The sequence below is a fragment of the Monodelphis domestica genome, chromosome 5, assembly GCF_027887165.1.
Source record: "Monodelphis domestica isolate mMonDom1 chromosome 5, mMonDom1.pri, whole genome shotgun sequence".
NCBI classification, from domain to species: Eukaryota; Metazoa; Chordata; class Mammalia; order Didelphimorphia; family Didelphidae; genus Monodelphis; species Monodelphis domestica.
In genome coordinates, this window is record NC_077231.1 from 98,287,767 (window position 1) to 98,315,633 (window position 27,867).

Genomic DNA, 27,867 nt, shown 5'->3' on the forward strand with positions numbered 1-27,867 from the left:
TTTAGTGCCTAAGATTCTAGGGGAGAGGATGAGTGCAGAAGGAGGGACAGAATCCAGGGAAGCAGTAAGATGCCCACAAAAATATCACTGCATTTGAAATCAGAGGACGGGGTTTGAATCCTAGCTTTGCTAGTGCTATTAACTATGTGATGTTGGGCAAGTTGCTTCTCGGCCTCAGTTTCCTGCTCTGTAAAATGAGGGAGTTGAACTAGATGGCCTTGAAGGTCCCTTTCAGGCTCTAAGCCTAGTCTTGTGCCATAAGGATTGGACTACAGAGCTTTCCTGTTTTCTTTTTGCTCCAACCGTATGCCAAGGAGGGCTTGGATGAGGTTGGGCAAAATAGATGGGGGCTCTGTGGTTCTTGAGTCACTCCAGTGCATCCAAGCTGAAGCAAGCTTCCCTCCTGCAGGGTGTCTGGGAAGGCCTGGACAAGGTGACTCGGAGCCCCTTCCTAGGAGGCACGTTCTTTGCCCATGTGCTCTGCATGGCTGAGTCTGATATCTGAGACTGGAGTGTTTGTGTTGCAGGAGGAAGAGGAAGGGGAAGAGGAGGAAGGTCGCAGCTACTTCTCGAGAGGAGAACGGGAGAAATTTTTCTTTTTTGAGGGAGGCGGGGGTCTGCCACCCCACAGGGCCAGCTGGATTTCCCAAAAGCCTTGCGGGTGGGGGTGGCTGGGAGGAGGTGGAACCAGAGACCCTGAACCCTTTCTCAGGAGGCGGCCTCGGCCGGGATTCCGGGTCCCAGGCTTCTCCCGTCCGTATCCCTGCGGGATCTCTTGGGGAACAGGTGGTCCCAGCCCAGGCTGTCTCCCGGAACCAGGTGCATTTTGCATCCCAACAGTCGCCTGCATCAGTCAGCCGCCTGCCTCCCCATCTTCACCTGTGCGGGGCAGAGGAGAGCGGCCTCAGCGAGTCCCAGTCACGGTGCCTACACTGAGGGGCCGAGGAGCCGCCCATGCCTCATCCCAGGGCCGCCCCCCCCACCCCGCCCCCTTCTCCAGCTACTGCCACACGCCAGTGCACGAGGAGCTAGCTGATTGCGGCGGCCGGGCGGCCGGGTGGAGGGTGTGTGTGTGTGTGCCTGCGGGGGAGGGGGAGAAGCAGGGGAGGGGCCGAGCTCTGAGCCCAGGTCGCTGATTGGAGGAGACCAGTGCTAGGGGGTGTGGTGCTGAGGGCCGGGGGCGGGGAGAAGGGTCAGCGGGCTATAGACACTGCAGTGCCAAGAGCAGCAGCGGCAGCCGGGGCTCAGCGGTCCCGCGGAGAGAGAACTACGGGAGGCTCGAAAGGGCGGACAGACGGACGAAGAGACGGACAGACGGATAGACGAAGAGATCAGAAACGGTGATACAGGCCGCCGGGGGCAGAGCCCTGGAGGAGCCGATCCCTTGAACAGAGACTTTAAAATCGCGTTTCCCCACCCACGCACCCACTAAACACCGGGAGACACCTCAGTCACCCCAAGGGAAGAGTTGGAGGCTCAAAGACACCCCGAAAAGTTCCCGAGGTGACTTTAGGGCCTGGGAGGAAGGGGGTGAAAAGGAACCGAAGACTAAGCACCCAGTCCAAAGAGAACTTTAAGAGGGAAGGCCCCCAAGGTGCCCCCCTGTCTCCTCCTCACCTCCCCCGTTCTCTAGAGAGGACGGCCTCCCGGGTTCCCAGGTCGCTCCTTACATTCGCTCCCTGGGCCAGTCCTCCAGGACAAGCGGCAATTATCTCCGGTGCTGCGGGCAGTGCCCGAGAGCAGCCAAGGGGCAGGGAAGAAGGAACCGGCCCTGGCAAGGTCTCTGGGCTCACAGGTGGGCACCTCCTGAGGGTGGGCGTAGAGGACCTCAGCTTCTCCTTCACGTGGGCAGAGGGTAAGGAATCTGGCAGCTAGGGAAGCAGGGACCCTGCCAACTTGGGAACCTTCTAAGAGGAGCGGGGAGGGAAACAGGTCAAACAGATCCATAGGAAACGGGCGGAACTGGTTGGGCTGAGAGCAAAACTGTTTTCCAGGGCATCTGGTTTAGATCCCGGGATTTTGTAACCCCTGATACCTGCCTTGGGTGAGCACTCACTGCTTGCCGCCCCTCAATCCCGCTACTGCTCTGCCAGGGCAGACACACCCCCACTCTACTTCACCCCACCTTCCGAGTCCCCGGCTACGGGGCTTTCTTCGAGCTCTGGTCGGTCGTGGAAGAAGGCTTCGCCTGAGCCCAGCAGCACCTTCGGAGAGCACTTCCATGGGGTTCAGGTCTCCGAAACCTTCGTACCCATCTCAGTCCCACCAGGCTTGGCCAGCAGTGGGGAGCTCCCGCAGCCAGTGACTTGGGACAAGTTCGAGATCGGCCCAATCGCCAGCTATCCCTCAGCCTCTAACAAGGCTACAAGGCAAATCGCTGTGGCTGCATCAGGGGGTCGGGACTGCCCCCTCCACACCCAGGTAAGAGAGAGGAACACTTACAGTGCAAGGCAACAGGATGGGAAAGTTCCGTTTCCCTTGGGACCACAGGATAATGGATTCGGAGTTGAAAGGGGTCTTAGAGACCACTGACTTCATCCCTCCCCCATTTTACAGATGAGAAACTGAGGTCGGGGAAATGGAGTCCTCCTAGTTCCACACAGCTAGTATCTGCAGAGCAACCCAAACCCGAGGCTTCCAGACCAGTCCAGGGCCCTATCTACTACAAACCTCTCCATACATTGCTTCTTCTGAGGATGAAATTATCGAGTGAATGGAGGCAAGCAACTCTATCCTCAAGGCTTTCTGTCCCACATCTGTCCACAGTTCGAAGCACTGACAAGGGACAGGAATAGAGACAGGCAACTGTCAAGCAAGGGGGAAAACCCTGGGTTGATAATGGGTGTCCAAAGGTTGAAAGAGCTTCTTCCTGCAGGGGATTTTTACCCTCAGAGGAAAAGGAAGAACCCAATGATAGCTCCTCTTACTCTTGTTGTTATTGTCTTCTTTCCTCCCTCAAGGGGAGGGGGAAGACTCAGTTTCCTCCTCTGTAAAATGAGGAGGTTGGACTTCACAACCTCTGAGGTTCCTTCTAGCTTTAGATTTATATTCCTAGGTTCTTCTAGGAGCTGAATGGAGCTTCTGGACTAGCCTGGGCTTGGCTCTGTGAAGGGATTCTTAGTGGGCCCTTTGAATCTAGCCCAGTTTATTCTATATAGATGGAGGTTTCAGTGGTCTCTGGCCTTTGCTTAACAAAAAGTCTCATTTGTATGACCATTTAAGGTCTTCAAAACTCCTTAAAACAATTATGAGATGTGTGGTATGGAGGGCTATTTTCTCATTTAATAGATGAGGAAACTGAGCCTTAGGAAAGGAAGTGACTTTCCTAGGATTGAAGAGCTGAGGTTTAAACCTAGGTTTGCCTGACTTTAAGTCATTTGCTCTTTCCATTGGACCATACTGCCTTTCTTATCCTGCCCCTTTGGGTATGGCCACAACAGAAGCAGTAGAGAAGATAGGCTTCAGCTTGAGTAGAAACTGAGGTTTCAGGCAGAAAGGGTGATGAGCAGTCCATAGGATCCTAGATACAGAGCCCGAAGGGACTTCAGAGGCTATCTAGGTCAACCTCCTTATCTTACATTAAAGGAAACTGAGGCATAACTGACGATTATATAGTTAGTAACAGAGATGGACATTGGGCTCGAATCTTATAAACTCCCAAGAAAAGGAATTTCTTTATTATATTTCTTTATTATCTTTCCTAAGATTACATAGGAATTGAGGTACAGTGGGGGAAATGGCAGGGGGTTGAGTCTGAAGACAAATGCCCTGGTTTTGAAACCCAGATCTGCCATTATGTGTCAGAGCCCTGTCTGGCTCCTTTCCTCCTCCATAAAATATAAAGGGCCAGACTAGACTTCTTTTTTCTATTTTTGTGACCCTAAGTCCCTTCCCTTCTCTCAGCCTCAGTATCCTCATCTATAAATTGAGGTGATTGGACCAGATGGCCTCTGAGGTCCCTTCTAGTTTGTGATCCTGTAAAATTCTGTGTAAAGGGAGTGATCCCAGAGATTTTATCTAAGGTGAACAGATTAGGAAGAAGAGACAGCAAGAACAGCTAAAAACTGGGCCAGCAAAAAAACTGCCTACAAACTGGCTATTTTAGACATCAAACTCAAGGAGGTCACAGTACCCCCTCTAGAAAATATATTTTCTCATAAAACACCCAGTGCCAGGCACCATTCTAGCTGTGTGTTGTGGAAGACTGTTGACATTGAGGCTTCATGACTTCAGGGTGACTGGATGGCAAAAGGCCACTCCGTCCTCTACAGGAAGTGCCTTAGATGCAAGGGGGTGGGGATGGAATAGAAACCATCAAGGGTAGGGCGTATCTAAAGAGGCTGCTTTCCAGGAAGCCAGGGACCATTCCCTCCCCACCCCTCCATGGTCTTGGACTAACAGAAAGGGCCCAAGAATAAGCCTCAAGACATTTCTCTTTGATTTTGGAGTCAAAGAACTTAGGATCCTACCTCCTAGAGATGTAAGGGACCTCAGAGGTCAACCCCTCCTCACTTTATAGGTGAAGAAACGGAGGCTCAGGGAGATTAAGGAACTTGTCCAAAGTCACCAGGGGAAATAAACTTTCATTGGGATTCGAACACTGACCCTCTGACTTCACAGTCCCCTAATGCCTTTACTATGGTTGCACATGAAGCCTACTTTTTGCCCTGATTCTGACACCACCATGGCCTGTCCCATTTTAGATTGCTCAAAAGGCTAGACCCAAATCTGGGATCCAATGAAGCATAATATGCTCATGCCCTGGGACCCCGGCAGATGGCTCAGGAGGTGGGAGCAGTTAATCATAGGATTTTGTGTTAGAAGAGCCCTTTGAAATCTCCTAGGGTTTTGACAGAAGAGGAAACTGAGGTCCAGAGAAGGGACCTAGGAACTGGAATTGTAGCTGTACATACAATTTTAGGTGTTATCTATCACCCCCCCAAATGTACAGGAACTTCCATTTCTGTCTTTCTGTCTCCAGTGCCTAGAACATTGCTGGACACATTTGATTGATTTATTGGTTGAACTGAAGAGCTATCCGTGACTATCTGAGTGATGTCTCAGAAGCTGGCTAACATGAAGGGATGAGGGGGGGTCACTCTCCTACTGCCCAAGTACCTCATGAAGTCATTATCCCCATGGGATGCTAAGATTGCTTTCATCTAGTCTGGACCTGATTCTAAATGGCTTTAGAAATTGTGTGGGTGGGTAGGTATTTGTGCATGTGTGTGTGTGTGTGTGTGTGTGTGTATGGGTGTATGGGGGGGAGTCTATAATTCCCTTCAGAGAAATTACTAGAGAAACTAGTGTTCCACCTTTCCACTAGATAGAAGAATCAGGAGATGAAAGGACCTAGGGGTCTGGTCCTGGGTTCAAGTTCTGGCTTTGGATGACACCTTTAAAGATCCTTCATGTTCTGACATATTAAAGTTAATCAATGCTAGTCTCATCTTGTAGCATTTAGAGAAGGGACATCCTCAGTGATGTATAGGGGAGAAAAGTGGGATGTCTCCCAGACATAGCTTTTGCTGCTTTTCTCTACCCTGCTCTTCCTCTTTACCTTCCTTTTCTCTTCTTCCCCATCCTCTGCTTCTCCTTCTGTTTCTCTTCTTTAGACTCTCTTTTCTTCCTCTCCTCCATTTTCCTTCTTTTTCTACTCTACTTTGCCTTTCTCTCATCTCATTCTTCCCCACCTCTCTATCTCTCTTCTTTCTTCCTTCTTTCTCTGGGTTTCTTTCTGTTTCTATCTGTCTCTGTGTCTCTCCCCTCCAGCTTTCTTTCTTATGAGAGCTAGGAGGGACCACAGACTATCAGAACTAAAATGGACCTTAAAACCAAAAATGTTGCCCCCTCTCTCTTCTTGATTTTTCCTTTTCCCCTCTTCTGTCTCTTTCATTTCCCCCTCTCACATCTGTCTCTCCTCTCCTCTTTGTATCTTCCATATCTTTCTCCTTCTTTTCCTTCTCCCTCCCCACCCTTTCCTCTTTTTCCCTCCTTTTCCCCATCTCCAACTCTCTCTACCTTCTGGGTTTCTTTCAATTTATTCCCTCCCTCTTTTTTGCTCCTCATTTCATCTCTCTCACTTATCTTTTATTCCCTCTTTTGCTTCCCCCCCACTTCTTTCCCCTCCTTCCTCCCTGACTATCTCTCTCCCCTATTTCTCTCATCTCTATTGCTTTTTCTCTATCTCATAATGAATGCTTGTTGATTGACTGATATCTCTGTTCTCAAATTTTTCTCCTTTATATTTATCTCTCATCTCTCCCTTTTCACCTATCTTTTTCTCTCTCCCTCTTTCTTATTCTTTCCCTCTCTGTCTTTGTCTATTTCTCTTACATTTTATTCTTTCTCCTTTTTAAACTCCTTCCCATTGCTTTTCCTTTCCCTTTCTCTCTTTCCCCCTTCTGTCTATTTTAATGTTTCTCCTATTTGTCTTCTCTTTTCTCTCCCTTGCCAACCACCCTCCCTCATTCCCTCTCTTTTCATCTTGTCTATTATGCTTTCATAATATGTGATCCTTGCTAAGCATCAGGGGATGGGAGTTACAGGATAGGGGTGCTGGTAGATTGTTTTTAGGGATCTGGGGGCCCCTGAGAAGTAGTCACCTCTAATTGCCTTAGGTCTTAATTTCTTTCCATTGCCTTCCAACCCCCTAGTCCCAGACCTGAGGTTGAAACATTGACCAGTTTTTGTTGTTCCTAACAGAGATATCCTAAGTTGCAGAGACTTTCCAGCTCCAGGAGGCATCTAATAAAGATGCCTACCACTGGGATGGGGTGTGTACATACATAGCCTGGGGAGTGGTTAAGTTTATATCAATCAGCATACCTACCAGTCCCTACTGGGAACAAAAAGACAAAAATGAGACAGTTCTTGACCTCAAGGAGTTTATATTCTATATACAACATATTTACTGCCAACTCAATAGCGAATATGTACAAAATAAAACAATGGTTTCTTCCTGGAGTCAAGAAAGAGCTAATAATCGGGGAAAGCACAAAAGACCCCTTGAACAAGGTACCCAAAGGCTTGAGATGGGAGATGGCATATGAATGGTAGAGGACGGTGGGAAGGGTACTGCATTTGTTCTCAGAGGAGTGGGTTTATAGGATGTTTGAATAGAGAATAAAGCCATCTAGTGGAAAAGGCAAGATTCAAACCCAGTCCATAATTCCAGAATGTCAGAGTAAGGTGGAAATATGATGATTCCTCTTAGGGAGATAATGGGTGAGCCTTTGGGCACCTGGAGTAATGCCCTCTTTTCCTGCTCTCTCCGCCCTAAAGGAAAGTTAACATCAGTCCTGCTTGACAGAACTGGCATGTAGTGCTGGGCAGACTCCTGCCCTAAGGGTCAGGAGTCTATTTAATTTAACCATGGTCTGGTTGAGCTGGGGGGGGGGGGAAGAGGGGACAAAATGGTAAGTATGTATTTAAAATACTTTGAATTTCTACCCTGACTTCCAGCTCTACCTCACATGGCCCCTCCTCTGGGAAGACTGCCCTGATTACCTATAAGAAAGGCTCTTGCTTTCTGTAGACTTAACATGGCAATACGGTGCAGATCATGCCTTGGTTCATCTTTATAAACCTCCTTGTGTCTGTCTTTGCACACAAAAGGTGACTTACTAATGGTTGTGGGATGACTACAACTCTACAATTCCAGGGGACCTCAGAAGTCATGGATCCCCCTATTTTATAGCTAGGGAAACCAAGGCAGAGAGAAATGAAGTAACTGCTTCAGAGTCAACTAGGCAATGAGTTTCAGAGGAGGAATGGGAACCCTGGTCCCCTGATAATCATTCCTGGGATTTTTCCACTGATCCACAAATGAATGAATGATTCCAGGGCTTCTGTGAGACTCAATAATGTATGTAAATCACTTTGCAGGCCTTTAAGCTCTATAAAAATGCCATTATTATTAAAATTCTATGCTAATACTCTAGGGAGAAAGGATGAGGCAGGTCCCTATCTAATAAAGAGACAAAAAGAGATTCAAGGAATTTCATCTACATGCATAAGGACCAAGGGCACAGGCAGGAGGGACTCCTTCTGACTTGAGGCATGAAGGCAATCCAGGAAGGCTTCCTAAAAGGGGTGGCAATTGAGCTGGGCCTTGAAGGTTAGGGAGAATGGGGGTAGGGGACTGGGAAAGGGAATTGGAGAAAGAATAAGGAAAAACATTTCAGAAAGGAGGAATGGTAGGAGCTCAAGTTCTGAGAAATAATGGTACAGATATGAGTCTGGCCAAAGGAGATAAGTCTGCAAGGTAAAATTAAGCTGAAGCATGGAAAGCTTTGAATGCCAGGATCAGGGGTCTGGACTTCATCTGGTAGGGAGTCAGAGGCCACTGGAAGGTCTGTTCTCTTTGTTTTTGCCTGTGAGCTTGGAGAGTTGGTTCATATCAACATCAGCCTTTTCCTCCTGCACCCTAAAGGGAAGTCCTGGGCGAGACCTAGAAAAAGCAGCAAATTTAAGTCCCATTTTGATGAAGTTTTTAGGATTACGAAGCACTTCCCTTCCAGTCATTCCATGATATAGACAAGCAGGAAAAGAATTTTCATGCCTTCCTTACACAGAAGGAAACCAAGACTCTGAAAGGTTAAATCATTTGTCCAAGGTCACACAGCTACCAGGGATCAGTGAGGGTTCAAACCCAGGACCCTTGGCTCTGAGTCCACTACATCATGCTGTGCTAGGAGTGAGTGGAAGACAAACTATGAGAATTTAGGTCTGTCTACCTGCCCTCCCATCCCAACAGCTATAATAATAATAATAATAAAAATAAAATGAAGATTAAAGCTAGCATTTATATAATGCTCTAAGGTTTTAAAAACATTTTATATACATTATCTCACAATAAACCTGGAAGATAATACTATTATTATTCCCATTTTACAGATGAGGAAATCGAGGTAGATAGCAGTTAAGTGGCTTTCTTGAGGTCACAGGACTAGTAACTCTGACTGGATTTGAGCTCTCACCACTGTGTGCCCCTACCTACCCATCCTGGTTTTTTTTTTTTTTAAACCCTTACCTTCCATTTTGGAGTCAATACTGTGTATTGGCTCCAAGGCAGAAGAATGGTAAGGGCTAGGCAATTGGGGTCAAGTGACTTGCCCAGGGTCACACAGCCAGGAAGTGGCTGAGGTCAGATTTGAACCTAGGACCTCCCGTCTCTAGGACTGGCTCTTAATCCACTGAGCTACCCAGCTGCCCCCACTGTTTGTTTTTTAAACCCTTACCTTTCATCTTAGAATCAATACTGTGTAATGGTTCCAAGGCAGAAGAGTGGTAAGAATTAGGCAATGGGGGTCAAGTGACTTGTCCAGGGTCACACAGCTAGGAAGTGTCTGAAGCTAGATTTGAACTTAGTATCCTCCCATCTCTAGTCCTGGCTCTCCATCCACCTAGCTGCCTCCTGACTTTGCTGTTTTTAAAAACCTCTAGCAAAGATGTTATTCCAACTGGACTTATGTGCCCATTTCAGTTTTTATAGCCCTTGGGGGAATTTCTTCCTCCTTTCTACCCTTAGTCTCTCCAGCCAGAATATAAATATGGATGCGCTGGAACTCTTATTTTCTGTAGCATGTTGCAAAGGAGAAACCCAGGTGGGACAAGCCTAAAGAGCTTGGCCCTGAGAGAAGAGGATTAGGGGTCAGGGAGGGCTGATTGGGCTGATTAGGCAGCTTGACAAGGCAGAAGAATGATGCTAGGGAGGGACCCTAGCATTATGAAACAACCAAGTCTCCTGGATGCCAAGACTTGCACCTTGAACTGAGCCTTCTCCATTGGATAGAAGGCTATTTCCTGCCCATTAATCTTTCCCCCAATCCCCACATAGAACTAAAAGAACAGAGAAGCCCAGAGATGGTGGTCACCCTCAAAAACCTTCTATGCCTTTGTTTATTCCAGAAACCTGCTCTTCTCCTTTGTTTTTGCCCTGACCAAACCCCTATCACCATCTCTTAGCATCATGGAACCCCAGGAAGTCAGAGCTTGGGAGGTGTCTTAGAACAGGGAATATCAGTCCTCAGGAGGGAGAGGGAGGAGGTTAGAACGAGAATTTCAGAGGTAGGCAAGAACTTACAACATAGAAAATTCAAGCTGAAAAGGTGAAAATCACAGAACACCAAAAGGACAGCCTGAGCTTCAGACCTTATCCAGTCTAGTTCCTAACCTGAATGGGTGTTCTCTTGGCAACATTCTCAGTAAAACAATTATGAGCATCTGAGCAAGAAGCAGTCTAGGAGAGTCTGTCTCACCCCTTAGAAAGCCAACGCCAGTTTTTAGATCTTTTCTTGGGGGGCAGTTGAGAGGCACAGTGGAGAGAATGCTGGCCCTAGAGTCAGGAAGACTCATCTTCCTGAGTTCAAATCTAGCCTCAGTCACTCTCTAGCTGTGTGACCCTGGACACATCACTTGATTCTGTTTGCCTTCTTAGTTTGCTCATCTGTGAAATGAACTGGAAAAGGAATGGCAAGCCACTTGAGTATCTTTGCCAAGAAAGCCACAACTGCATTCACAGTCTGAAACGATTGAACAACTTGAGCTTTTCCACTTTTTTCTCCCCACCATTAGCCCCAAGCGATGATGAAGACGACGTCCAGTGGGAACTGTGCACTCAGTGTGCCGGCCAAGAACTCCTACCGCATGGTAGTCTTAGGGGCCTCCAGAGTGGGCAAGAGCTCCATCGTCTCTCGCTTCCTCAATGGCCGTTTCGAAGACCAATATACACCCACCATTGAGGACTTCCATCGGAAGGTCTACAACATCCGAGGGGATATGTACCAGCTTGATATATTGGACACATCAGGCAACCACCCCTTCCCAGCCATGCGGAGGCTGTCCATCCTTACAGGTGAGAATCTAGGAGGGAGGAAGAAAGTGGGATGGGGGGGGGTGGGGACTGAGAGTTCCATCCCTCAAGAGGACAGAGGAGAGCCACTAAGGTTTGAGTACCATTGGCCTTGCCAAGATTTAGGAATGAAAGACCATGATTTTTTATCCCTCTCTACTGCTTTCTGGCTTATGACCCTGAGCAAGTTACTTTCCCTTTCTTAGTCTCAGTTTCCTCTTCTGTAAAATGAAGGAATGATCTCTATGGCTCTTTCTAGCACTACCATTCTATGACGTCAATACTACTGACATCTTTGGCCATCCAACTTGCTAATAATGTTGGTGCTTTAGGATTTGTAGGAATAAAAAAATAGGAGACCTCAAAGATCATTTTATCATTTTTTCAGATGGGGAAATTGAGGTGGGAGAAGAATAAGAGGAAGAGGTAATCATTTATCTAAGGTTACTCAGTTGGTAAGCAGCAGAACCAACAGCCTTTCAGTTCAAATCCAGTGATCTGGCTTTCTGCCTCAGCTGACCAGTGAAGGTTCCATAGACTTAAGCTGGACACGTTCAAGGCTAGGCAGGATCTGGATGTGGAGAGGCAGCGAGAGGCAGTCTAAGCAGAAGCAGAGGGGCAGAAAGACACAAGGCATGTCAATCAGTTCATCAGCAAGTATTTATTTAGGCACTTCCTGTATTCCAAACACTCTGCTGAGTATCAAAATCACAGGAAAAAATCTTAGAACCCTAAATTCTCCAATCCAGAACAAGTCCCTTTCAGGTAGTCAATCATTGAATCAGGGAAGAAACCTCAGTTGTGTCAAGCACTGTTCCTGGCACTGGTGATACAAAGACAAAAATGAAACGGACCCTGTCCTCAAGGAGCTTCTAGTCTATTAAGGACTGTCTGCAGGGACTTAGCTCAACTCCATCCAGGCCTGCTCATCCTGGGCAACTCTGGTCAATCCATCAAAAAATCATTTATTAAGCACCAGTTACATGCCAGGCACTGGGCTCAGCCCTGGAGATTCAAAAACAAAAGCCAAACAGTCCCTGCCCTCAAGGAACTTACATTTTTTTAAACCTTTACCTTCCATCTTAGAATGAATAATTTGTAGTGGTTCCAAGGCAGAAGAGTAAGGGCCAGGCAATGGGGTTAAGTGACTTGCCCAGGGTCACCCAACTAGTGCCCAGGACCTCCCATCTCCAGGCCTGGCTCTCAATCCACTGAGCCACCTAGCTGCCCCCATGGAGCTTACATTCTAATTGCTTGGATTCCTCCATAGCCTCTGTCTCACTTGACCTTAGCAGAACAGGAATGGCATCCCTATTGCAGAAGCCCCAAGAGGGTAAGAGCCTTGTTCAAGATCACAGAGCTAGGAAGTTGGGGATGAATGCCAAGACTCAGGATCCTCTCCCCTGTGCTCCTGGTGGTGAGGGGCACTGAGGGAGGTGAATCAGGACAAACCTATGACCTCAATTCATTGGAAAAACAACTTAGAGCAAGGGCTCCAAGGTGAGTCAGCTCTGGTGGTTTTGTATGCAGAGGAGAGCACAGTGACTGATGGGTACTCACTGGAGCGCTCAGCCCACAGAATATGCCCCATTAATATTGCATGACATTGTGGGAGGAGGGGCGAGCGAGGAATGCTTTCCCTGACACCATAAACCAGCTGGGGCTCAGACCCAAATGCATCCAGTTTGATGCGATGAAACACCGTTATTTAGTGCCTACTTTGGGGATGGGGCAGGGAGCAGCCACAGTCCTTCCCAGTCTTGGCCAAGGGTCTGGTAATCAGAGGGTCCTCATCCTGGCTTGGCCAGTGGTTCCTTACCACAGTGCCCTGGACAAATCACTGCCCCTTGGCTCATCCTGCTTCCTCCTCTTGAAAAGCGCCAGTCTCCAATCTCTGGCTCTCCTGCTCTGAAATCTGTGAGCTGAGAGCTCATGGGGACGTTGTTGTTCCTGAGCATCCTGAGAGGCTCACCCTTTGAGTGAGCACATAGCCAGCCAGCCAGCTGTGCAGATGCTTGGAGATGGGGAGATGCAAGGGGGAAATTGAGCAGTCAGCCTGTGGAGAATGGGAAGTGGAAGGATAATCGGAATGGACCATGCCAAGCCTTAGATACCAGGCTGGGGGATTTCTGTTTCATCTCGGGGCTGATCTGTGTCTTGGGGCTACAACTCCACACGCACAGCTCACTCCTTCTTTGAGCCAGAAGGTGTCTTCATGAGGTCCTGTAACCCCCAAAGAATTCTCTTCTTGGTATGGTCTTCTTGGTATCAGTCCTTCAATGAGGACTGATAATGACTAATAATAGGAATGCATAATAGCAGCTACGCTTATTTTTGTTTCTTTTGAAAAGTGTTTATTATCTCATTTGATCCTCACAACAGCCCTTTGAGGCAGTGCTATTGTTAACCTCATTTTACATGAGGAAGATGAGGAAACTGAGGCAAAGATCAATGAAGTGACATGTCTTAAGATCATACAGCTAGTAAGGGCCTGAGGCAGGATTTGAACTGAGGTTCTAAAGCATACCAGAAGAGCTATGAGATAGATATGGTGGAGGTTCAGTGACATGGGGAAAGAAGTGAACTACAGTGAACTACATATCCTAGATTCTGAAGTCACCAAGGGGGTGACTGCAGAGCAGAACCTATTTTTTCCTCCATGTTTGTCCTGTAGGAGAAGGGTCAAGGCTAATGTTTGGAGGATATTAGTTGGAGGGGAATGGGGTGAGAAATGAGAACAGCTATTTGGGCCATCTCAGCAGAGGGACTACAGAGTGGACTCTGAGTTCTTGGGCTAACGGACCCATGGAAGTCTGATGTGACCTGGAAGGGGGATGTCAGGGGAGGAAGCAAGGGGAAAGACAGATGCCCTCGGTCCTTCCTTCTCCAAGCACTGATGTTCTCAGTTGCCCATTCTGAAACCCATGCTTTGCCCTCTCCCCAGCTGGCCAGGATTGAGCAGGGAGTGAGGAAGGAAGATGTACTATAAGCCCCTTACCCCCCCCCACTCCCCCTTTGCTCCTGGCTCTGCTCTCTTGGGTCCAACAGAACCAGTGTGTCTAATCCCTCCTCTATCAGCCAGTCTTTCAAGTCCTGGCAGGTAGTTATCATGTATCTGGGTCTTCCCTTCTCCAGGCTAAGCCCCAATTCAGTTACCAATCTTGAAGCCTCTCACTCGCCTGGCTCTCCTCCTCAAAACAGTCTTTAACTTTTAGAGGCAGCTACCTAGGGGTCACCACAATTCCCATCGAGGAGTCAAGAAGACCCAAGTTCAAATGCCAGCTTCACACACTGACTAGCTGTGTGACTTTGAGCAGCTCACATAATTTCTGTCTACCTCAGTTTCCTCAAATGTAAAATGAGGATAATAATAGCACCTACCTCCCCTACAAAGAGATAATCTTTGTAAAGAACTTAGCACATAGTAACCCTATATTCCAATCCTACCTCGTACTATATGGTAGGTGCTTAGCAAATACTGATTTCTTTTCTTCCTAAACTCTGAGGACCAAACTCCAGATACTGTCTGACCAGTGCAGAGAATGGGAAGAACCCAGACATTAAATGTTTCTCATAACGTGGCCCAAGAGTCATTCTCTTTTGACTACTGTCTTCTCCTGTTTAGACTACTAAGGCCCCCAAATGTTTTTGGGACAGAATTTGGTCCTTTTACACCTCTCACAGATTTGTTATTATGAAATTGATTGGGAAAAGCTAGCAGGGATCAGTGGATGGAGAGCCAGGCCTAGAGATGGGAGGTCCTAGGTTCAAATCTGACCTCAGACACTTCCCAGCTGTGTGACCCTGGGCAAGTCACTTAACCCCCATTGCCTAGCCCTTACCACTCTTCTGCCTTGGTACAAATACACAGCACTGATTCTAAGCCAGAAGGTAAGGGCTTCAGACATAACAAATTGATTTTTGGGGACCCACAAGCAGCACTTGACCTTAATCTCTATTACATTTTAGCCCAATGTCCAAGCCTGTCAAGGTTTGGGGGGTTCCTAGCTCAGTCATCCAGAGTGTGCATTTTTCCTCCCAGCTTCATGTCCTTTGAACAGCATGCAATCAAGCCATTGTTAAAAATGTTAAATTTCATGGGGCCACTTCACTGGAGACCTCCTTCCAAGATGGCTGCAACCATAAATGAGGATTCTCTGAGTCTAGCCATCCAACCAGTCCCACATCCAGCTGATGGTATCAGTGGTTATCAAACTTGGGATCTCTTTACACTCTTAAAATTATCAAGGACCTCCCTCAAATAACTGAAGACCCACCTCAAAGAGCTTTTGGTTAGGGGGTCTATCTATCAATACTTAAAATGTTAGAAACCAAAACATCTTAGTATTATTAAAATAAAATAATAAGACCCCATTGTACAGCCCCTGAAAGGATCCCCAGACCATACTTTGAGAACCACTGGCCTAGACCATGTAGGATCCTAGATTTATTATAACACTGGAAGGGACCTCGGAGGCCATCAAGTCCAACCCTGGACAGAAGAGTAAACTGAGGCCCAGAGGGTTTGCCTGAAGTCACAGAGGTAGTAAATGGCAAGGCAGGAATTTGAACCTGTGATTCCTGACTCTGGATTCAGAGTTTTTTCCACCAACCAAACTGTTCTTTCATCTCTTCCTTTCCATGGGAAGAACCAAAGAGAGACTTCGAGAAATGGTTTGCTATCATTTAAGTAAATTTTATAGCAGTGTCCTGCTCTAACCACTTCATAACCTTATCAACAGGGGAAATAAAGATAGTTTGGCATGATCTCTTCTGAATTATTCATCTCTGCTTCCTTTAGGGACAAGCTTGGGAGTAGAGAGGGCCCCCAAAATCATTGTGGGGAAGAGATATGTCCAAGTGGAGACTAGATCTAGACCGTTTGTCTGGAACAGTATAGTATAATAGAAAGAGCTAATGGCATGGGTTCAAATCCCAAGCTCTGCCATTTTCTACCTTTGTCACCAGTGGCAAGCCCTTGTTTTCCTCCATGTGCACATTTGCCAGGCTGTCTCCCATGCCTGAAATGTATTCCTTCCTTGTGTTTGTCTCCCAGAAAGGCTACCTGATCTATCTTAGGGATTGTTCTGCTTGGCCTCCCATCACCCCCTGTACTGGAGCTAATATTAGTGTAGGGCAGAGCAGTGCTTGTGGAATTTGAAGACCCAACTAGAGGCCTGGCTTTGCCATTTCTAGCTGTGTGCTCCTGGACTAGATCTTACTTTCTCTGGGCCTCAGTTTCCCCATCTGTAAAATGAGATTGGATTCAGTGGCCTTGAAGGATCCTTCCAGCCATAACTTTCTCTGAGATCACCATCCTCTATTAGGGGAAACTGCTTGAGAATAATAACTGGGGAAAGAAAGGAAGGACTGGGGAGCCAAGGAGGTTTAAAGACATTCTGCATTCCGTATCACACCTCGCACACCATTGGCTCTCAGAAAATGCTAAAAGACATTAATTCAATAGCATTGTTCTCCCCAGCTGTGAGGCAGGGCTCCATTTTGGGAGGCAACAATGTGGAGAAAGGCAGGAGAATCCTCGGGAGTGAGGGATTATCACAGTGGGACATGGCCTGGCAGCCAGAGTGGAAAATATTGCCAGGCTAACTTTGCCCAAAGCTCCTCTGAGAAAAAGTCATGGTAACTGCAGTAAAACCGGGGAATTATTAACAATAACAACTTCTTTTTATAGCACCTTCTTCCCCAACAGTCTTGAGGGGAAGGTAGTGAACGTTTTATTAGCTCCATGTTATGGATGAGAAAACTGAGACTCTCCCATAAGATCAGACTAGAAGTCCTTAAGTCCAACCCCTCCTCCCATTTTAGGGATAAACTCATGGAACAGACTTTGCAGATGCTCATTCAAGGGAGGTGGATAGTCAAAAGGGCAGAGAAGGAAACTGAGGGCTCAGAACTTAGATCCCATCAGTTCAAACTTCCTTATTGTACAAATGAGGAAACAATAGTTAAGGGGCTTGCCAGGGGTCACACAACTGATAAGTGTCTGAGGCTGCATTTGAATCCCAATGAATAGAGTGCTGAACCTAGAGTCAGGAAGACCTGAGTTCAGATGTAGCCTTAAACACGTACTAGCTGTGTGACCCTGGGCAAGTCTCTTACCCTCTGCCTCAGTTTTCTCAACTATAAAATAATTATAATAATATTACCTGCCTCCTATGGTGTTGTGAAGATCAAATGAAATGATGTTTGTAAAGTACTTAGTAAAGTACCTGACACATAATAGATTCTTAATAAATCCTTATTTTCTTCCCTCCTTCCCTCTTTCCATCCCTCCTTTCCTTTCATCCCTTCTTTTCTCATTTCTTTCCCTCCTTCTTTTCTTCCTTCCTTTTTCCTCCCCTCCTTCCCTCTTTCCATCCCTCCTTTTCTCATTTCCTTCCTTCCATCCCTCCTTTCTCCCCTCTCTTCCTTCGTTCCTTCCTTCATTCCTCCTTCCTTTTTTCTTTCTTCCTTCCTTCCTCCCTCCTTTCCTTCCTTCCATTTGAGTGCCCTATCCACCACAAGCTGATGCAGAGAAATAAAGCATCTTGGCCCACACCACACAGTTGGTAAATGATGGAGGCAGAATTCACACCTAGGTCTGATGCCCTTTTACTGGCTCCCAGCATCTACTTAAACTAGCCTTCCTCTCTGATCTCTCCTACAGGAGATGTCTTCATCCTTGTGTTCAGCCTGGATAACCGAGAGTCCTTTGACGAAGTCAAACGTCTCCAGAAGCAGATCTTGGAAGTCAAGTCCTGCCTGAAGAACAAGACCAAGGAGGCAGCTGACCTGCCCATGGTGATCTGTGGCAACAAGAATGACCATGGGGAAGTATACCGCCAGGTCCCCACCGATGAAGCTGAGCTCTTGGTCTCTGGTGATGAGAACTGTGCCTACTTTGAAGTGTCAGCCAAGAAGAACACCAACGTAGATGAGATGTTCTACGTGCTCTTCAGCATGGCCAAGCTTCCCCATGAGATGAGCCCAGCCTTGCACCGTAAGATCTCTGTTCAGTATGGAGATGCCTTCCACCAGAAATCCTTCTGCATGCGCAGGGTAAAGGAGATGGATGCCTATGGGATGATCTCCCCATTTGCCCGCCGGCCCAGTGTCAATAGTGACCTCAAATACATCAAGGCCAAAGTCTTGCGGGAGGGCCAAGCCCGAGAGAGGGAGAAATGCACCATCCAGTAAGAAGAGTGTTGTAGGGAAGGAGGCTCACCCCAGCAGTGCCTTAAGGGACATGGCTCTGGAGAAGGTCCCCAGCCAAGCCTGGGAGGAATGAGGGTACTGGGCAGCAGTGCTGCTCTTTCTCCCTTGCATCTGGGAGCCCAATTGCACTGGACACCAAGGCAGCAGCCCCTTGGGCTCTGTAAATAGTTCTGGGTCTTCTCTGCTGCCTCCCCTCTCCTCGTTGATTCTCCCTGTCTCTTACTGGGATAACTGACTCCCTGCACCTGGTAGGAGAATGTCTCTCTGCCAAGGAGACAGATGAGAGATCTCAGTTGGGGTGAATGTGAGCCAGAGCTTTCATCTTCTGGAGGATGACACCTCATCAGTCGGAGTTCAGAAGGGGCAGGAGGCAGAATCACAAAGCCTTTCTCCAGGACTCAATCCAACTGAACCTCTGAACTCATCTTGTGGGTCACTGTCTCTTGGGTGAGGACTGGACTGGGCATTGGGTCTGGGGTCTTTGAGCCGTGTTGCAGTCCTCTGCTTGGGGGAGGGCTGCTCTGAGCAGGAGGGAGGTGACACATAGCTCTCCCATGAATTTGTGTCCTTATTTTCTGCTGTTGATTTTTTTCCTCTCCTGCGGATGCCCTCTTCCCCCACTCCCCAACCAAAGTAGACTCAGTGGTGTTCATGTGTTTGATATGGTGTGTTTGATGTACCAAGAATTTCTCTTCTTAAGCTCCTTGTTTTATCATTTGTCCTTATTCTCATGGCCATTGTCCCTTGAATGTGGACAGAAATAGATACCCAAACCACTGGACCATCCTAAGGAGGCCTGTGCCATCATTCTTAGCCAGCCCATCTGCCACCTGTTCCCTTTAGGGAGCAGGGAACGCCTTCCCCAACAGCCCATATTTACCACCTGCCCTTCTGTCCCCTCCTTGCAGAAGCACCCAGCCTGACTCCTGATTTCTCCCCTCACTGGCAGTGACCTTGGGCAGCCTTCCTTTGATCTCACAGGCTCATCTGATCAGTAAAAAGCATCTGAGCCTTTTCATATTTGGGAGAAGGAAGGAAAGAGAGTAGAATCTTGAGCTTAAGCTAGGACCCAGGGCTAGCGGCAAGAATAGGGAATGCAGAATCAGAAAAACTAATTTGAATCCCAGCTCTGCCTTGTACTGCCTGTATGACCTAGGACTGGCCATTTTGGCTCTCTGCACCTCAGTTTCCCCTTCTGTAAAATGATGGGGTCAGATTGGATGGCCTCTGAAATCCCTTATAGCCAAGAATTTAAAAAATAATAACTTCTCATCCTGTAGTAATTGAAGGTTTGCAAAATGCTCCCCCAGTGAAGGGGAAAAAAGTGGGAGGTGAATGTTGTTATACCCATTTTGCAAATGAGAAAGCTGAGATTCAGAGTGGGCAAATGACTTGGCTGGCCTATAAATGGCAAAGCATAGAAATAAACCTAGGTCTTCCGACCATAACCCCTGGAAGAACATCATCTCCACAATCCACATTTTGTTATAATGGATGGGATCTATGGTACCCCAATGAGGCCATGGGGAGTGAGATTAACTCACAAATTTGTGGCATAGGGAGGTTCTTTATAATTGGATCTCATTGTATTCCACAAACACCTGAAGCTCCATAGATCATGGATTTGGAGAATTATAAAGCTGAAGGATCATCTAGTCCAACCCTCTCATTTTTCAGATGGGAAAACTGAGGCTGACAAAATACCTCCCATTTCTCTAGTATTTTAAGGTTTTCAAAATATTCTCTTGATGAATTTGGTAAAGCTGGACAAGTTTTTTTTTTAATCTTCATCTTACAAATGAGAAAACTAAAACTCAGTGAAATGAGATGATTTATCCATAGCCACAAGGTAGAGTATGTCGGAGCTGAGGTTCAAACCCAGATACCCCAACTCCCAATAAAGAGAGGAATCAAGGATCTAGCTCAGGTTGAGGAAAGCAGCTGGATTTGGAATCAGAGGACATCATTTCAAATCTTTGTTTGATACTTTATAGCCTTGTGAGCTGGGGGAGTAATTTAACTTCTTTGGGCCTCGGTTTCCCTGCATACAAAATGAGAGGGTTGGATTAGGTAACTTGTAAATATATGATCCTATGATCCAAATCCAGTGCTCTTTCCATTTTCCTGTGCTTTCTGGCTGAGAGGTGAAGGGGGAGGGGGAGTTAGTGGCAACGACAGGTTTAGAACCAAGCTTTCCCCACCTGCCTCCCAGGTGCTCTCCAACCCAGGGAGGGAGAAGAGGAGTGGGAAGTAAGTTCTTTTGAAACCCTCCCCTGCTCTTAGATTCAATCCTAAGTATTGGTTCTAAAGCAGAGGAATTGCAAGGGCTAGGCAATTGGAGTTAAGCTACTTACCCAGGGTCACCCAGCTAGGACTCTGTCTGAGGCCAGATCTGAACCCAGGACCTCCTGTCTCTAGGCCTGGCTTTCTATCCACTCTATCTAACAGGGAGGTAAATGATATGATTCCCATTTTGCAGATGAGAGCCCTGGACCTCAGAGATGCAGAAAAATGTAACTGGGATCATTAACATGGAATCAGCCAGTAACAGGTGAATCTGAGAACTGAACCTAGGTCTTCTGGTCAGAAACGGTGGGGCTCTGTCCAGAACACCGTCTCTAAGAAGACCCTGCATCGTGTCATAATAGGACTTGGATCTGGAAGAGACCTCTGAGCTTGAGTCCAACCCCTTAATTTTACAGATGAGAAAACTGAGCCCCAAATCACATAGATAGAAGCATCAGAGGGAGGATTGGAACCCATGTCTTCTGATTCTAGAGAAGTAGGATTCATGGGTTCTCAAGCTAGAGAATAGATTGTATATTAGTCCTATTTTGCAGATGAGGAAACTGAGGTACAGAGTTTAAGTGACTTGACCAAAACCATGAAGATAAGTAGGAGAACCAAATCTTTTGGCACCAAGTTGGAAGATGTTTGCAGTGCACAAAGTTTCCTCCCATCTACATGTCTGTATAAATGGCCTGTAAAAGTAGGGCATTTTCTTCATACACACACACACACGCATGTACATATATATGAATGTATATGATGTATGTACAAACTGAACTGGAGAGGTCCGGGAACCCTTTGGGGCCATCCCTGTGTACATTTTGCTCACATTTGGTGCCTCATCCTCTGCTCCTAGGCATCTCTGTCCCCGGTGTGGCCAGGTGAGTTCTCTGAGACGTAGCTCCCCTAAGTGCTCTCTTCGTTGTGATTTCAGAGCCTTGGCGGTCAGAGGCAACAGGATGGGGACGAGTCCACTCCTTCCCCAGCCTCCTTCCTCTCCCATGTGGTCCCAGATCTGTGGGCTGATTGAGAAGTCATCAGCTGAGAGCTGCCAGTGGAGCCCAGGGCCATCTAGGCTGATCCTCTTATTATCCAAGGGATGTAAGTGAGGCTCACAGTGGGGGAGAGGCCAGAGGCACAGGAGGCAAGTGGGGAGTCAGTCAGGATTCGAACTCCAGGTCCCACTCGCACTGGGACTGGGTAAGCCTTAGTGTCTCGCGTGACTGCTTTCAGAGGCGTGATGGATGGATCTGCAAAGAAATGCCCACTTGCCCTCGAATCTATCTATGAAATTCCCTGCACTTGCAACAATCGTAAGAACAGCTCTTTCTATGGCTCTGTCAGCTGGGAAAGTCTGTTTCCTTAGAACAAGTCTGTGAGGTAAGCAGAACAAATTTTAAAGTGTCAAATGAGTCCATTTTACAGATGAGAAAACAGCCTCATGGAAATGAAGAGCCTTGACTGCATAACCATAGTCAGGGGGAGCTGGACCCGAACTGGAACCAAGGGACTCCGACCAAGATCCAAGGCTCTGTCCACATCCTTGTCCTGCCCCTGCTTGCACCCTGGCCCCCTGCCTTCTCTGCCAGCTCTTCCAAGGAGTCTCCCTGGAGTTTCTCAGCTGCCCGCACTCCCTACCCCACACACACACCCTTCTCCAGTTCCCCCAGTGTACATATGTCCGATGGAGAATTAAAGCCAGCTTCTTTACCAAACTGTCCTCCCAGCTCCAGGCAAGGCTTCTCCTTTGGACCTCAAATACAACAGAAGTCAGGGAAACTGGCAAGGGAACGTCCATGAGCAAAATCACACTCCTAAGGACGGTAACATTGTTCAAAGTCATATTTCTAGGAATATTCTTACTGGAGTTTCATGCTATTCATTATTAAGGATGCTCTTAAGTGTTATGAATACTATTCATGAGGATTAAGAATGTGATTAATAGTCATAGTTCTTAGTAATGTTCTTAATGCTAAAGACCTTCCCCAGCCTGAGAATGGGGTCATCCGAGGCTGGAGGAGATCGCAGAGGGCATCTAGTTCCACCTTGTCATTTTACAAACGGGGAAACTGAGGCCCAGGGAAGTGAAGAGATTTGCCTGAAGCCTCATGAGTCATAAGGGTCAGAGACAGGATTGGAATGTAGCTCTCCTGACTCAGCACATTATCTGCTGTCCTACTCTCCCTTCCCACTCCTCCTCCTCTCTCCCCATTGTGCTGGTGGTGTTCCTTTCTAACTTTCTTGTCCTGTCTATCAGTGCTTAAGCTGATTAGACATTAAGGTTCCAAGGATGAGCTTGGCTGTCAGCCCCCTGTGCTGGTGGTGGCCATGGTGGACACCGAGTTAGTTCTTTGTTGTATGTGTGATATGTACCACCACCATAGACTGTCAGCCCCTTGAGGGCAGGGAACCAGTCTGCCTGTGTGCTCTGTATAGCGCCTAGCCCTGTTGTGAGGGTTCTCAATAAATATTGGACAGCAAGAGCGTCTTCTTTGTCTCTGAGAGAGGAAGTAGATGGTGGTGGCACAGGCAGGTATGGGTTGGAGGTCCAGATATGCTATTTGATTGGGTGGAATTCCTCCAGGGATTAAGTATAGAGATTCTGGGGCAGTTAAGCAACTCAGTGGATAGAGAGCTAGATCCAGAGGGGGGAGGTCCTGGGTTCAAATCTGGCCTCAGACACTTTTTAGCTATGTGATCCTGGGCAAGTCACTTAACTCCAGTTGCCTAGGTCTTACTTCTCTTCTGCCATGGAAGCAATACTTAGTATCATATCTAAGACAGAAGGTAACAATTAAAAAAAGAATAGAGGTTCTTCTTGGAGCCTGAGAAAAACCATAGCTACATATCAATCTTTTTTTCTGAAAGACTTGAACTTAGGAAGTCCCAAATTCAAATCCCACCTCCAACACTTACTATGTAGCCCTGGATAAATCATTTCATCTCAGTCTACCAAAATGGGGCTGATAATAGCACCTCCTTCCCAGGGTTGCCATGAGACTCAAATGTCATAATATTTGTGAAGTACTTTACAAACCTTCAAGTATCCTATAAATGCTACCTGTGGAATTATTTTCTTTTTAAATATTTTCCCATGTTTCCAGGATTTATTTTCCTCCCCTCTCCTCTTCCCTCCCCCCTCCCAGAGCCAACAAATAATTTACCTGTGGAATTATTCAATTAGATTTTGGGAGACAAGTGATTACATTTCTCCATGCCTCAGTTTCTTCATCTAGAAAAGAGGGAGAGCGGTACCAGCCCCTTTTGCTCAGCCTATAAAGGTATTTTGAGGCTAAAAGTAGACTGTTCATGTGTGTTTTATTTTAAAATGTAAAAAAGGATGTCTATGAGATCATAGATCATAGATTTGGGATTAGAAAGGACCTTAGACACTCTATAGTCATTTTACTGATGAGAAAACTGAGGTCCAGAGAGATGACACACCTTAGAATTATAAAACTAGAAGGAACTTCAGCAGCATCTCATTTATCTCCCCTCCATTTTATGGATGGGGAAACTGAGGCCCAGAAGGGTTCAATGACAGAGGGTCACCCAACTAGTACAAACCAGAGCTAGGTTTGAACCAAGGTCCTATGGCAGTGGCAGTGCTGATACTGAAGTGAGGAAAATGCATTCTTCTTCATGTATCACATAAGCATATATTATATATAATCTTGTCCTTAAAAAGTCATACAGACTTCCGGGTAATCATGGCTGCAATCTAAACGCCACATGCTTCCTCTCCCCGGCACCGAATGAAATAGATTACATCAAAGGAGCATAAAAATCACCTTTGGCGGAACAGGATTCCCCAGTACCCCACAGAGGCGAAGGTACGTGGGGTTTGAACATTTCCACACTATAAGAAGGAAGAAAAGCTTGCACAGAAACGTGAACTGAGCCACCCTTCCCCCTCCCCCCACCTCCCCCCCACCAAACCAGAGCGAGCTCCCGGAGCACTCACTGGGACACCGAGTGAGTGGGGAACGTCTCTGTCTGGGAGGGGGCACTCCAGGGTCCTTGGGATCTGGGGACTGCCAGGAAACAATGTCTCAGAGTGGTTTCACGGAAGAACCCGGCGCTGAGCATGGGCTGCGGAGCCTTACTCGGGGTGGTTGCGCTGATCATCTGGGCAGAGCTAAACACCAGGGGCAGACCACACGCTGATTATTTGGGCAGAGCTGAACACCTGGGCAGTTTGGATGTGATCAGGGGCCCAGCTTTCTAAGAAACCTCGGAGGCTGGGAAGAACTAGTCTGAGGCAACCTAAATTCACAGAAAACCTGTCCATATCACCCAGACCCCAGACCAAAAAGGAAAGGGGAATAAAACCACCAAAGGGATGGCTCACATGGCCCAAAATCAAGCCTCCAGGAATAAAGGGGAAAAGGTGACTATTGAAAACTTTTATGGTGGAAGTACCCAAGGAAAAGAAGAGAATGAGGAGGAAATCCAAAAAATATCAGAACATGCCTCCCAAAATTGAAACTATCAACAAGCTCTGGAAGATCTCAAACTGGAACTTATCCAAAAGATGGAAACCTGGAAAGAAAAATGGGAGAAAGAGATCAGCAGCCTGACAGATAAGAATGCTCGATTGGAAAAAAGAGCTCGAAGCATCCAATAGAAGGGCAGACAAAGCTGAAAAGCAAAACCAGTCCCTAATGACCAGAATTAAGCAACTCGAAGAAAGTGAGATCATAAAACAGCAAGAATCAATAAAGCAAACCCAAAAAATTAATGAATTAGAAGAAAACATAAAATATCTCACTGAGAAGGTCACAGATTTGGAAAACAGAGGGAGAAGAGACAACCTCTGAATTATCGGTCTCCCAGAAAAACCAGAGATAAACAATAAACTCGATATTATTCTACAGGAGATTATAAAAGAAAATTGCTCACAAGTTCTGGAGCAAGGGGGCAAAATAGAAATAGAAAGGGTTCATAGAACACCCTCTACACTAAATCCCCAAAAGACAACCCCTAGGAATGTAATTGCCAAATTCAAGGGCTTCCAAGAAAAGGAGAAAATCCTACAAGAAGCCAAGAAGAGGAGCTTCAGATATAAGGGGGCTCCCATAAGGATCACACACGACCTAGCGGCTAACACACTAAGAGACCGCAAAGCATGGAACACGATATTAGGAAGGCAAGAGAGCTGGGTCTCCAACCAAGAATCAACTACCCAGCAAAACTGACTATATACTTCCAGGGGAAAGTATGGGCATTCAACAAAATAGAAGATTTCCAAGCATTTGCTAAGAAAAGACCAGAACTTAGTGGAAAATTTGATATCCACGCACAGAAAGCAAGAGAAACATGAAAAGGTAAATATGAAAGAAAGGGAAAAGGAGATAAATCTTATCTTTTTCTTTAAGTCAAACTCTCTTCTATAAGGACTACATTTACATCAAGTTATATATATATTAATATGTGGGGAAAATGTTTTGTGTAACACTCAAAAATTGTAGCATCATAAGAGTAGTTAGAAGAAACATACATAGGGAAAGATTGGGGCATTAAGAAGATTTGGGGAAAGTGGGGGCAAAGAAAGAAAAAGGGAGGGGGGGGAACTGTCGATAACACTAAGATTTACTTCAAGAAATAGGGAGGGACTTAATAGAATAATCTTTCCCATATAAAGATTCACATGGGAAGAGGAGGGGAAGAACTCTCATATGAGAAGGAGAGGAAGAGAGCATAAAGTGGAATTACTTAAACCTTACTCTCAGTGAAATCAAATCTGAGAGGGAAGAACATCTAGATCCAGTGGGATCCTGAATTCTATCTTATCCATTAGGGCAATAAAGAAAGGAAAATTAAGGAGGGGGAGGGGGAGGGAGTATAAAAAGGAAGGGAAGGAGAGGGGGGAGGGGAAGGGAGCATAAAAAGGGAGGGGTTAGAAAGGGAAGCATCTCAAGGGAGGGGACTAGGGGGACTGACCTAAAGTAAATCACTGGTTCAAAAGGAGATAGCTAAAGAAGAAAGGTCAGAACTAGGGGAAGATATCAAAATGCCAGCGAATCCACAAATGACAATCATAACTTTGAATGTGAATGGGATGAACTCACCCATAAAACGTAGACAAATAGCAGATTGGATTAGAACCCAAAACCCTACCATTTGTTGTCTTCAAGAAACACATATGAGGCAGATTGACACTCACAAGGTTAGAATTAAAGGTTGGAGTAAGACCTTTTTGGCCTCAACTGATAGAAAGAAGGCAGGAGTTGCAATCATGATATCTGACAAAGCCAAAGCACAAATAGACCTGATCAAAAGGGATAGGGAAGGTAAATATATTCTGTTAAAAGGGAGTATAGACAATGAGGAAATATCACTAATCAACATGTATGCACCAAATGGTATAGCATCCAAATTTTTAATAGAGAAACTAGGAGAATTGAAGGAGGAAATAGACAGTAAAACCATATTAGTGGGAGACTTGAACCAAGCACTATCAAATTTAGATAAATCAAACCAAAAAATAAACAAGAAAGAGGTAAAAGAGGTGAATGAAATCTTAGAAAAATTAGAGTTAATAGACATATGGAGAAAAATAAATAGGGACAAAAAAGAATACACCTTCTTTTCAGCACCACATGACACATTCACAAAAATAGATCATACACTAGGTCACAGAAACATGACACTCAAATGCAGAAAAGCAGAAATAATAAATGCAGCCTTTTCAGATCACAAGGCAATAAAAATATTGATCGGTAAGAGTACATGGAGAGCCAAATCAAAAATTAATTGGAAATTAAATAATATGATACTCCAAAATCGGATAGTTAGAGAAGAAATCATAGAAACAATTAATAATTTCATTGAAGAAAATGACACTGGCGAGACATCCTTTCAAACCTTATGGGATGCAGCCAAGGACAGAGATCAAGGAATTGGAAATGCGAATAGAAAACTTGAGAACGAACAAATTAAAACCCCCCAGAAGAAAACCAAACTAGAGATCCTAAAAATTAAGGGAGAAATTAATAAAATCAAAAGTGACAGAACTATTGAGCTAATAAACAAGACTAGAAGCTGGTACTTTGAAAAAACAGACAAAATAGACAAAGTACTGGTCAATCTAATTTAAAAAAAGAAAGAAGAAAGGCAAATTAACAGCATCAAGGATGAAAAGGGGGATCTCACCTCCAATGAAGAGGAAATTAAGGCAATCATTAAAAACTACTTTGCCCAACTATATGGCAATAAATATACCAACCTAGGTGATATGGATGAATATTTACAAAAATATAAATTGCCTAGACTAACAGAAGAATAAATAGATTTCTTAAATAATCCCATATTAGAAAAAGAAATCCAAGAGGCCATCAAAGAACTTCCTAAGAAAAAATCCCCAGGGCCTGACGGATTCACCAGTGAATTCTATCAAACATTCAAAGAACAGCTAACTCAATACTATACAAACTATTTGACATAATAAGCAAAGAGGGAGTTCTACCAAATTCCTTTTATGACACAAACATGGTACTGATTCCAAA

At 46.0% G+C, this 27,867-nt stretch overlaps 1 protein-coding gene across 1 annotated transcript; it reads left to right on the forward strand.

Annotated features, from left to right (window-relative positions):
- The first annotated feature begins 2,031 nt into the window (after nt 1–2,031).
- On the forward strand, nt 2,032–22,840 carry RASD2 (RASD family member 2). Its single transcript, XM_001366574.4, has 3 exons — nt 2,032–2,421; nt 10,579–10,858; nt 17,523–22,840. The coding sequence occupies exons 2-3, from the start codon at nt 10,588–10,590 to the stop codon at nt 18,050–18,052; spliced, it is 801 nt and encodes a 266-aa protein (XP_001366611.1). The 5' UTR covers nt 2,032–2,421; nt 10,579–10,587; the 3' UTR covers nt 18,053–22,840.
- Nucleotides 22,841–27,867: the final 5,027 nt, after the last annotated feature.

Excerpts from the sequence above, each read along its gene's own strand:
- RASD2 (XM_001366574.4), top strand. The coding sequence starts at position 10,588 with ATGATGAAGACGACGTCCAGTGGGAACTGTGCACTCAGTGTGCCGGCC. Across the intron at positions 10,859-17,522 it reads GAGGCTGTCCATCCTTACAG|GAGATGTCTTCATCCTTGTG; the intron begins GTGAGAATCTAG and ends TCTCTCCTACAG.